Genomic DNA, 12681 nt, shown 5'->3' with positions numbered 1-12681 from the left:
ATATAACCCCCCCCCCCCCCCCATAAACACTGCAAATTAATTATTTTTCATGTTTGAGTTACACACATGTAACCAAACTCCAGCTTGCATAATGTTTACACTCCCTCTTGTGTTGAAAATGCAAAAAAGGAACCATGTCATTTTACTGCTAAATGTTTTGCAACCTCTGTAAAAATGTCTATTAATCTTTTAGCTGCTCAAGTTAGCGGTCACCACAGCGCCTCATTCGTCTACTGAACATCCCTCTTTGTCACACCATCCACCTGCATGTCCTCCCTCACCACATCCATAAATCTCCTCTCCTGCCTGCCGGCTCCATCCTCAGCACCCTTCTCCTGATATAACGCACATCCCTGCTCTGCACATGCCCAAACCATCTCAATCTCTGCTATCTAAGTTTGTCTATAAAACATCCTACCTGCACTGATTCTCATTAAGAGCTCAAATAGGGACTTTTAAGGTGATATAAACTCAGTAGTTATGAATGCTTTAATCATAGGATCCACTTTGCACAAACATACTTACACATATACAGTATTGTAATAACAAAACGGCTGCTGAATTGACTGCTAAACCCCTGGCCCAAAATAAAAAACCTAACATCAAATTCACTCTCTCTGTTTGTCCAAGTTGCAGAAGTTGTACTGAAGCTGGTGAACAGATACAACAAGTCAGTTTGCATCACTTCTGTTATTTTACATAATGGTCACACTTGATGAAGGAAATGTAAAACAGGAACTGTGAAATGTGTGTACACAAGTTCTACTACATTAATTCCTTAAAAGGTTCAGGAACTGGGTGAAATCATTCAGATTAAATTAAAACTTTTTTTAGGTGATCACAGATCAAAATTACAATAATCTTAATCACCTGTGAGTCTACATTTCTAGGATGATAAGGTAAAGCTTTAAGTTATTTACACCAATGCAAAATCAGTAAACACTGATATTTTTTTTTGTTTTACTGCATTTTTACACAGTGATCTACACAGGTCATTGGACCTTTGTGATTAAGGTACTGGACTATTAAACCAGGAAATTTATCCAGATTTAGATGGTGAACAAGTACCATTGATGAAGAGGCATATACTAGAATTTTAGCAAGACATATGCTTCCATCAAAGTGTTCAAAGTCCTTGGTTATTTCAGCGAGACAATGCCAGCGCTCATTCTGCACAAGCTACATCATCACAGATTTGTAGACACACAGAGTCTGTTCAAAAACCTAGTGAGCTGCCTTGCTGCCTCCTGCCTACATACGCAGCTGTCTAAGTAAAGAGGATTCTAATAAGACTTCAAACTTATAAGGCAGGTTATTCAGACACACTACTTAGACAGCAATTACAGCAACTAAGTCACTGCAGTTTTTGCTTACTAAGCCCTGCCACGCAGCCACTGTTGGGCCTTTGAGCAAGGCCCTTAACCCACTCTGCTCCAGGGGCGCCGTACAACGGCTGACCCTGTGCTCTGACTCCAGCTTCCAAACAAGCTGGGATATGCAAAGAAAGAATTTCGTTGTACTGTACATCTGTATATGACAAATAAAGGCATTCTATTCTATAATAAAAAAGTATGATGCATCATGAGGACAAGAATCAGACAATGGCCATCAAAAGACAAAACTGCAACAATAAGCATCCTCAGTTTCCAAACAATTTAAAAGTGTAATTAAAAGGAAATGTTTTGTAACTGTGGTAAACATGGTTCAAAAATAAATAAAAAATAAATAAATAATTTAATTGGGTTTTTTGTTTTACTGCCTTTACACAGAATTTCCCAACTTTTCTGAACTTGGGGTTTGTATTGTATGCTTAAGAAACAACTAAATTATTAAAGCTCTAAATCTTTTTGACTTAAAAACACCTGGCTTTATATATGAACATATGCAATTTAGAAACCCACTAGGTTCTCTAGTCATTACATACCTGCAAAATAGAAACCCAGAAGAGCTGGGTACCTGCTAATAAACTACAGGGTGGGCCATTTATATGGATACACCTAAATAAAATGGGAATGGTTGGTGATATTAACTTCCTGTTTGTGGCACATTAGTATATGGGAGGGGGAAACTTTTCAAGATGGGTGGTGACCATGGCGGCCATTTTGAAGTCGGCCATTTTGGATCCAACTTTAGTTTTTTCAATGGGAAGAGGGTCATGTGACATCAAACTTATTGAGAATTTCACAAGAAAAACAATGGTGTGCTTGGTTTTAACGTAACTTTATTCTTTCATGAGTTATTTACAAGCTTCTCCTTGTTTACAGCCATTGACATGTCGCAGAGGTTAACACGTGAGGAGCGGATAGAAATCGTGTTGATGTCTGGTGAACGCAGTACCCGGGTCATTGCAGCAGATTTCAATGCAAGGCACCCTACGAGACCACCCATCTCCCATGCTACAGTTAGCAAACTGCTTGCCAAGTTTCGTGAAACTGGTTCAGTGTTGGATTTGCCAAAATGTGGACGCATGAAAACTGTCACTAATGAAGAAACATCAGTGGCTGTCCTAGCTTCATTCAGCAAGAGCCCACAGCGTAGCACTCGCCGCATGTCACTGGAGAGTGGCATCAGTCGAACATCCCTTCGGCGGATATTAGCTACTCACAAATGGCACCCTTACAAACTCCAGCTGCTGCAGCATCTCAACGAGGATGACCCAGATCGACTCAGTGTTTCCCTCTTTATGCACTGAAGCTGGCACGTTCCCTGAGTTTTTCCAGCAAGATGGTGCACCACCACATTATGGGTGTCAGGTCCGAGCATTCCTAGATGAACAGTTTCCTGGAAAGTGGATTGGTCGTCGTGGGCCAGTTGAATGGCCCCCAAGGTCTCCCGATCTGACCCCCTTAGACTTTTATCTTTGGGGTCATCTGAAGTCAATTGTCTATGCTGTGAAGATACGAGATGTGCAGCACCTGAAACTACGGATACTGGAAGCCTGTGCTAGCATTTCTTCTGCGGTGTTGCTATCAGTGTGTGAAGAGTGGGAGAAGAGGGTTGCATTGACAATCCAACACAATGGGCAGCACTTTGAACACATTTTATAAGTGGTCAGAAACTTGTAAATAACTCATGAAAGAATAAAGTTACATTAAAACCAAGCACACCATTGTTTTTCTTGTGAAATTCTCAATAAGTTTGATGTGTCACATGACCCTCTTCCCATTGAAAAAACTAAAGTTGGATCCAAAATGGCCGACTTCAAAATGGCCGCCATGGTCACCACCCATCTTGAAAAGTTTACCCCCTCCCATATACTAATGTGCCACAAACAGGAAGTTAATATCACCAACCATTCCCATTTTATTTAGGTGTATCCATATAAATGGCCCACCCTGTACACTAATTCACATTTGTTATCTAGTGGACAGGTTGGGTAACTGCAAATAACTAAGGTAATAATGAACATCCTTTTGGGTTTCGCAGACATAACCTCTGACAATTTAGGTATCATATACGAGTGACTTAAAAACAATTTCTATTTATTTATTTGATGAATTAAACTTTATTTTATTTTTTATTTACAGCTGCTCCCATGTTTAGGGGTCAGTCCAGCAGATCATTCTGGTCTACAGACCTAATGACCCTGTCTCTAAGTAAACATAGTATTAATAAAAACATTAAGCTGAATATTTTTTTTATTCAGTGATTCTATTTGAAATTTTGGTGATGTTAAGCAGTGGTCCCACGGACCGGTACCGGGTCATTTATCACCGGGCCGCACAGAAAGAATAAATAATTAGAGATCCCTACAAAAGCAATGAAGACACTGCTTTCATTTCCAACGTCCTACCTTTGTGAAGCAGGATTTTTCTGCAGTGCAGAAACCAAAACAAAGTTACGGAGTAGACTGGACATAAGGAACACACTTCGGGTGTTCTTGTCTCCTATCACCCCTAGGTGGGAGCATTTCGTTGCAGCAAAAAAAGCTCAGAAAAAAAGCTTCCACTGATTTTCCATTACTGGTGAGTAGTATTGTTGTGCACTTTGTGTTTTTTATTATGCATCGTATAGTTTTATTGTAAATCCTCCCACGCTCACCGGTCTGTGAAATTGCATCTTATATGAGAGATATATAAAATGTTGGGGACCGCCGATGTAAAGGGTTCAACTGAAAGAATGAATTATTTTTTTTATTATAATACCATTAGGGGACGTGACGACAGATCACTCTTCTGCGCACTTGATCTGGCGCAGGTTTAATGCCAGATGCCTTTCCTGATGCAACCCTACTACTTATCCAGACTTGGGACTGGCTGATGTGCTTCCCACCAATCACTAGGTTAGCGTAACACCTTCTGTATTTGTGACGCCGGAACTCAGGCACCGCTAGCTCATACCATTACGCCACCCGAGCTCACATTAGATATGATCGATTTGACCAGACTGTTCTTGGAAATGATTTTCTCGAAACAAATAAGGAACCGAAAATACTAAAATGAGACAAATACACTAGGAAACCCACCGAAGTGTAACCTGTGTGTAGAAAACATCTGTCCGACATCAATCAGACACCACAGCTCAGACATCAATGAGAACTTTTTACATATCAAATGTATTTGCCTATCATGGCATAGCGTTAAGCCTGTCACTTTGGTTATTAAAATATGTTACGTGGAACGATTTTTCATATCTCAATGATTTAATTTGAATATGAAAAATGGTTTTCGAAACTGCCACAAACAACCTGGGCTAATCAGCACTGTAATGCACTGTACAACTGAAAGAAACATAATTCAGCAATTGCGTGTGTAATACGTGCAACACCACAGATGTAGTTTGATGAAAAGGTGTTGAATTACCGAACAGCCAGTGTATACACAAATAGTGCTTAAAGAACAGAGTCCATTCACGTGTTAGTACGAGCGTGTCGCAGAGATCACAACTTCGTGGTGCAGACAATACATGCAAAACACACTGCCTGGTTACTGTGCTAAATCCAACACAAAAACATTTACATGGATTTATTTGTTAGACACTTTCATCTAAAGTGTCTTACTAGTAAGGCAGAATACAAACGCAACACACACACACCATTGTCAGTCATGCATGCAACAAGACCAGAACCCCAGGTTGGCGTGAACATGCCCCCACTCACCTCGTTGAACTTGGCGCAGTTGCTGAACACCAGACGGACGTCATACACGAAATCTTTGGGGCTCTGGTAGTGCTGTGGATGCTTTCTCTGCAGCTTCCTCTTCACCAAGTTCAGGTGCATAGCGTGCTTTATGATCTTATAGTAGTTGGGTACCTGGGGGAGAAGGAGAAATTAAAGCCACACAATTTTTGTATGCATTGTACCCCTTTTTCTCCCAATTTAGCAAAGCCAATCCGCTGCTGGGGACTCCCTCTGACACGTGCGCAGTCCACCAATCCCTTCTTATTGATCGACACTTCGGTGGATTTGCGTACAGAGAGGCACGCCCCGATCTCTGCGCTCTTCCACTTCCTGTACAGGCGCCTTGGGCAACCAAGGTCCTTACACAGCATTGATAACCCACCCCTTAGTCCGGTCTTTCCCTCACAGCAGACTGGAGGCCAATTGTGCCTGCTAGAGGGTGCCCAGTCCACCGGTAGCAGAGCTAATAAACCATACAGAATTTGACGAGTTAGGCCAGAAGACCTGATGGCCATCTTAATGTTCGTAGCCACCAATTAATTAGCAATTACATAAAAACTACACACAGCAAGGCAGCAACACACTAAACAAAAATGCTCAGCCATATACTCAGTCATTTTCACCCAGGGCCAATTTAAAGTAGCCAGTACAGCTTCAGACTGAAAGACATTTGGGAGAACATATCAAATGTCTCACAGCCGGTGACCAGAAACAATTGCTCCCAGTTCCGCAGGACCCAGGTGCAGTGCTGAATCCGTGGTAGCAAAGCCAGTTGCACCAGGAAACACTGGGTGCAAGTTAGAAACACCTTGTGGGGTTAATCAGTCACTCTGATGGCAGATGCCACGGACTATTATTTAACACGAGTTTAAATGTGATTGGTTCATTTTAACACAGCCATATACACAAATATAAGAGAGTGTGCACACTAATGCAACCACATTAATGTAGTTGTGTCATGCTTACCGTGGAGGGAACAGGCTCCTGAAACTCTACACTCAGCTCATGGCAGAATAAATATAGGAGCAAACGTTCACATCTCTGCACAGAGAAAAAAAGGACCCAAAAAAAGAGAGTTAAAAATGTTAAAAGGCATGTACAGTATGTCTAAAATGTGGTTCATATTAACACATTTTAACTACAAGGAATTCAGGACTTTAATACAATTTGTGAGACACTCACCCTCTGGTCTTCAGCACTTAGGACAGGAGCACTTTTGTCTTTCCTAGGTGGGTCGTCATCACAATTATACTCCATCTCAGGGTTGCTCAGATTTCTGCAGAACGTGCACATCCAGTCTCCACTATACCAATATGACAACACACACAGAGAAAGAGAGGGAGAAACAAAAAAAGAAGGAATGTCATCTAAAATGCTTCAAAAGGCTTTAAAACAAAAATGTCAGGAAATTCCTTTCCAATGTATTTCAAGCTCTTCGTTTTCAAGAAGTAAATAATTTTATTCTTCTCTTGGCTGCTTCATTATGGGTTGCCATCCGTCACACCAACCACCTGCATGTCCTCCCTCACTACATCCATAAACCTCCTCCTTGGCCTTTGTCTCCTTTTCCAGCTCGGCGGCTCCTCAGAACCCTTCCTCATACAGGTCTTATTCCTCCTCTGCACATGCCCAATCCATCTCAATCTGGGCTGCCAAACATCCTACCTGTGCTGTCCATATAATAAACGTCTTTCTAATCCTGTTCATTCTCGTCACTCCTAACAAGGATTGCAGCATCTTCATGTCACCTCCAGCTCTCTTTTCTGTCCTTTTGTCAGTGCCATCATCTCCGAACCGCTAACATAGCAGGCCTCACTAGCATCTTGTAAAATCACTACTGTCTTAACTGTAATTGCCTGTAGATGTATTTATGACTCTATGGAGAAAATACATTGCCTGGCCAAAAAAAAGGTCACACACTAATATTTCGTTGGACCGCCTTTAGCTTTGATTACGGCATGCAAGTTCTTTTTCTGACCACATTCCTTCCTCAAAGATGATGTTTCCCCACTGTCCTGCCACTTTTTAATAATGCGTTGGACAGTTCTTAACCCGATTTTAGTAGTTTCAGCAATGTCCTTAGATGTTTTCTCTGCTTGATGCATGCCAGTAATTTGACCCTTCTAAAACAGATTAAGATCTTTTCCACGACCACAGGATGTGTCTTTCGACATGGTTGTTTAACAAATGAGAAGCTACTCACTGCATCAGTTAGGATTAAAAATGGCTTGTTGCCAGCTGAAACATAATCACCCATGCAGTAATTATCCAGTGGGAGGCTCTTACCTATATGCTTAGTTAAATCCAGGTGGTGACCTTTTTTTGGCCAGGCAGTTTAATTTATGCAGTTTGTAACCTTGCAAATGTCTGTTAAACCAAGACTAAGCCATTTACCTATTTTGACCTCACACCAACTGCAATTATGTTTTTTTCTGCACCAAATGATAAACTTTTTCACTTGTTTAATTTTGGATAAGTTGTTATTATTCTCATGTATATAACAAAAAAAAACCTGTCATTTAAAATCATTTACATTTGTGTGAAACAATGGCTTCTTCTACTAAAATCATAGATTCTACAAGTCTGCAGTATAATCAGATGAGATAAAAGGGGAGGGGGGCCAACTGATTCACAAACAGGAATTCAAAATGACTGAATTAGGAGATAAAAGGAGACAATAGAGGGTAAACAAAAAAGCCTTTTGGTGGGTGTATGTGTGACACTAACCTAGGAGAGGAGCGTAGAGTGGGAATATGGCAGGTAATGTGGAAGACTTTAGGGCAGCGGTCACAGCACAGGAGCTCTCCCCCATTCTGGCACACTGCACACCAGTCTTCGTTCGGGTCGTCCTCCTTGCCCGCTGCGCCCGTCTGGCTGTTAGCGTTAGCGTGTGAACCGGTGATGCTGTTCCTCTGAAAGCGATGCGACTGCTGACCGTTTGTGAGATAGGAGCTGCTGCAGGACGCGTGCTGGCCATCGCTCCGAGGCTCCATTTTAATGTTTTCTCCCAGTGACCTTAAAACGTCCTGTACGGAACCGGTGGAGACAAAGCCCAGCACAGGGAGAGGGGGAGTCAAACTGACCTCGGGACTACTCATCTGGGCACAGGGAAGAAGAAACCAAAAAATTAATGAATGCAGTGGAGTACTTGTAATAATTGGTGTCAAATGAAGTCTTACAGTAAGAATTTTGTTTTCAAATTCTTTCAACTGATAATAACCAACAAGGTTAAAGCAACCATTAACCAACAAGTGTAAAGTAACCTATCAAAATGTTTGATTTTATAGGATTAACAGCCAAATTAAGGCCTGTTAATTAAAAGCCAAATTAAGCCCTAGTTATCAGTAACATAGATATTACATGAATAGCGTGATCAGTGCAAAATCTGGCATTCATAACATTGATTTTAAAGCTAGTTAGTTTCACATTCTTGTCATTGGTCTAACTAAATTTGCTCATTAAATGATAACTAATAAACAACTTTGTTTCTGTGCTTTTGTTAGAGCTTTTAGATCCAGAATGCATGTGCCATTAAGGTCAGTGTCTTTCTTAAATGCCATGGCATGTATTAAATATCCTAATGCACTAATCAAACAATTGCTTATTGGTTAACGGTTAATATCCTCATTCTAAACCTAAACAGAGAAGCCAAAGCTGATTTCAGCTTCTAAGTCGTAAGAAGGAACCTTTTTAGTTCCTGCACCAGAATACCAGAGCCAGACACTCCTAGCCTGACATTACTAGGATGGACCTTGGCATACTAAAAATCCAGTAAGGAGGATGTTTCTCACATTTAGCAGATGCTTTTATCCAAAGCGACTTACAGTACTGTGACAGTATACTGTCTAAGCAATTGAGGATTAAAAGCCTTGCTTAAGGGCCTAACAGTGGCAACCTGGCAGTGGTGGGGCTTGAACCAGAGACCTTTCGATTACTAGGTCCAGTACCTTAACCGCTAGGCTACAAAAACTGATCACTTAACTGCCTTAAGTGGAGTCAAAAATGAGTTCTAATAGCAATCCACTCAGAGTAGGTGTGCACGCATAATTGCTGTCTCACTGTTTGAAGGTTTGAATCTATATTATCACAAACCTACACAACTAAAAACACAAAGTTAAAACCATATATTTGTCTATGTTTGACACATCGGTGTATTTCATCACGAGTAAATGCAGCAATCAGGCATAACATTATGACCACCTTCCTAACATTGTGTTGGTTCCCCTTTTGCTGCCAAAGCAGCCATGCAACTGTGATGCACTGTGTAATCTGACACCTTTCTATCAGAACCAGCATTAACTTCTTCAGCAATTTGAGCTACAGTAGCTCGTCTGTTGGATCGGACCACACGGGCCAGCCTTCACTCCCCACGTGCATCAGTGAGCCTTGGCCGCCCATGACCCTGTCGCCGGTTAGCCACTGTTCCTTCCTTGGACCATTTTTGATAGATACTGACCACTGCAGACTGGGAACACCCCACAAGAGCTGCAGTTTTGGAGATGCTCTGACCCAGTCGTCTAGCCATCTTAATTTGTCAAACTTGCTCAAATTCTTACGCTTGCCCATTTTTCCTACTTCTAACACATCAACTTTGAAGATAAAATGTTCACTTGCTGCCTAATATATCCCACCCACTAACAGGTGTTGTGATGAAGAGATAATCAGTGTTATTCACTTCACTGTCAGTGGTCATAATGGTATGCCTGGTCGGTGTATGTAACCACCACTTAGTTTGTATTACTGTAGTACTACATAACCCTCATGGTTCTCACAGTATACAAAACAGGCAAAACAAATGCCTATCCAGTAACTATGTCGTCCTCATTCAGTACAGTTCAACAACTTATAGTTCTAACAAAAAAAGTTCCACTCCCTTGGTGGAAATAACTAAGCTGTGATGAATTAAGTCTAAAAGAGTTCAAAGTGCAAAATCACTGTAACAAAGAAAAATTCGAATACCATGCAAGCACTCCGTCGGCCGTCTTTGCCCCGTTCACTCTTGACATTGGCTCCAGAAAAGCCACACTCCTCCTCCACACCAGGCTCCTGTTTGACCTTTACCTGGTCCACCACAGTGCTCCCAGGGCCGGACCTGCCTGCTGATCCACAGCTACACACAAACCCAAGCCACACAGTGAGTATGGCTTTCACAACAACAGCATTACAAAACTTAAGTATGGACTACACGCTGTAACCAGCTATTTATTAAAACTACAGTGACAGATCTAGACTGTCCCACTGTTACTAAAAATGCACTCCTAAAAAAAGCCATGGGCTAGTACAAAACAAAAGTCGTGATGGAATCTACTCCAGCAAATTAAATAGTAGAAACTTCTCTTGTAAACAATTAAATGTTTTTAAATTAAATGAATATATGAACAGGCACTTCAGTAATATATGCTAACCTGTTGTTGTGCTCCTACACAAACATGATTTTTTGGGGGGGCAACAGCCTAGCCATTGCGAGGTACACTTGTCAGTGCACTCTCAGTGTCAGTCCCAAGCCCAGATAAAAATAAACCATGGATCAGAACGATCTACAAAGGCATCCCCTAATACAGGAGCAGCCAAAAGAAAAAAAATGCAGTGACAGATATAACTCAAAGCAAAAAAGCATCTTCGGGATCTTTGATCCCATGAAACCTTTAAGTTTACTGATTAAGCATTTTGTTGCTTGAAGGCACATAATAGAAACTTCACCAAATCCCAAGCTGTCACTGTCTATGTCAAAGCTATATCATGTCACTTTAAGCCTTGCTGATTAAACTAAGTGTATTAAAGCCTAGCTGGATGTTATATACATTACTCAAACTGAAAATGGATTTATACTGTTCTATTTTTTATTATCTAAAAGTGCTCCTTATGGAAATCATGTTAGGATTAACAAAAGGAGACAAAGTACAAGCACCCCTAGGATTTACCTGCCACGGCTGCCTGTGCTGGAGGAGCTGGATGGTCTGGCTGGAGTAAGCGAGCTTGATAACCCTGAAAAACCAAAACAAAAATCATTCAATCTATTAAACACAATTCAAAACATAATATGCTTTTTACTGTGGAAGAGTAATTTCTGATTAGCACCTGTATGGAAAGCTTGTATGGTAGTGATATTTTTTCTTGCATTTCAATCTAAATTTACAGCACTTTTTTTTTTGCACAATGCCTAGCATCGGATGGAGCGGTGTGAAGCATGCCGCCACCGGACTCTGGGAGTCATTAGAACCTTATATGGAGTGACGAATCACGCTTCTCTATCTGGCAGTCTAATAGAGGCAAAAACTCCCACAGACACACTTCAAAATCTGGGAGAATGCCTTCCCAGAAGAGTGGAAGCTGTTATAGCTGCAAAAAACGCCACATTAATACCTATGGATTTAAAATGGGCTGTCATAAACATTTTATACTGTTCCAATTTTTTTGAAAGCCAGGTTGAATGATCAACAGTTGTTGCAACAAATGATGAACAAATGATAACGATGCCAAGCCCTATAATTGCAGGCATTACAGCTTACATTTAAATTCTAGTTACAATTTCTCATTGTGCTTCCACTGCCGCGGTCCAGCACCCCTGTTCTGGTCACCAATAGTTTAGTTTCATGGTTTATGGTTTGTACAGTGAGTACATCGGTGAGTCCCTTCTTGTTCAAATAATTGAAATAAAAACAAATCCAGCATCATAATTTCTCTGTAATTTAACTGTAATTTAACCTGACGATCCTGGAGAGTGTGTTGACGGCCCCGGTGAAGAGTTCACATTGTTGCCAGCTGCGAATGTTGGAGGCTGTGTGCTTGCCGAGATGTACCGACTTAAAATATTATCCAACATAGTGGAACCTGCATCTTCCAACTGAAAAACATCAATACAACTTCAGTGGGCTGACACAGTACAAGATCTACATTTAGCTGATTTTGTTTCTACTAAGATAACCAAGTACATGACTACACAATGTAGAAGAAAAATAGGCTCATATGCTCAAGGTTCAAACACCTCACCATGTCATAGACTTTGAATTTGAATGATTTCTCCCATTATTATTTTTCTGTGATAAATAAAAACACGAAAGTTGTACCAAAAATCTTACAAATTTAAGTTCTTCCATAAGGGATATGGGTAACACTGTCCACAGTCAAGCAAGCTTTACATTGTCATAGGCTTGAATGCTGTTTGGTCATGCTACTGCTTTTTCTTTGGCTGTGTGGTCAGCAACAAATTTAATCAAGCTTTAAGGTGCCAATGTTGTAGCAGGGGACTCTTGATTGCTTGGCATTCTCAGCCCACGCTGACGTAAAGCTTGCTGGACTGTAGATGGCGCTACCCATGTTCCAACAGCACACCTGTCTTTGACAAAGACTTAATATTTTTAGACAGAGTTTTGCAGTGATCTGGAATGTTGGTTTGATCTGGTACAGTTGCAATCAGAAATATTCAACCACCCCAAAGAAAATACATATTTGAATGACACAGCAAATGAACAAAGAAAATGAATGACGTAGTATTTCAGAGTAGCAGGACATTTTGTTTATTCTGCTAGGCCACAATTTTTCACCCCCTGCTGGTCTTAAAA

General features: G+C 40.9%; 1 protein-coding gene across 2 annotated transcripts in view; it reads right to left on the bottom strand.

Moving 5' to 3' along the window:
* Positions 1–12681, bottom strand: part of trim33 (tripartite motif containing 33) — a 60758-nt gene that overhangs the window by 6086 nt on the left and 41991 nt on the right. For both annotated transcript variants that reach the window (XM_062999125.1, XM_062999126.1), the window contains exons 12-18: positions 11825–11963; positions 11041–11104; positions 10079–10229; positions 7847–8217; positions 6302–6422; positions 6086–6160; positions 5099–5251 (exon numbers count right to left, since the gene is read on the bottom strand). In XM_062999125.1, coding sequence (XP_062855195.1) covers positions 5099–5251; positions 6086–6160; positions 6302–6422; positions 7847–8217; positions 10079–10229; positions 11041–11104; positions 11825–11963 — 1074 coding nt within the window. The remainder of the gene's footprint in view (positions 1–5098; positions 5252–6085; positions 6161–6301; positions 6423–7846; positions 8218–10078; positions 10230–11040; positions 11105–11824; positions 11964–12681) is intronic.

The sequence above is a fragment of the Trichomycterus rosablanca genome, chromosome 7 (assembly GCF_030014385.1).
Source record: "Trichomycterus rosablanca isolate fTriRos1 chromosome 7, fTriRos1.hap1, whole genome shotgun sequence".
Lineage (NCBI taxonomy): Eukaryota > Metazoa > Chordata > Actinopteri > Siluriformes > Trichomycteridae > Trichomycterus > Trichomycterus rosablanca.
This window is presented reverse-complemented; position numbering and strand designations above follow the sequence as displayed.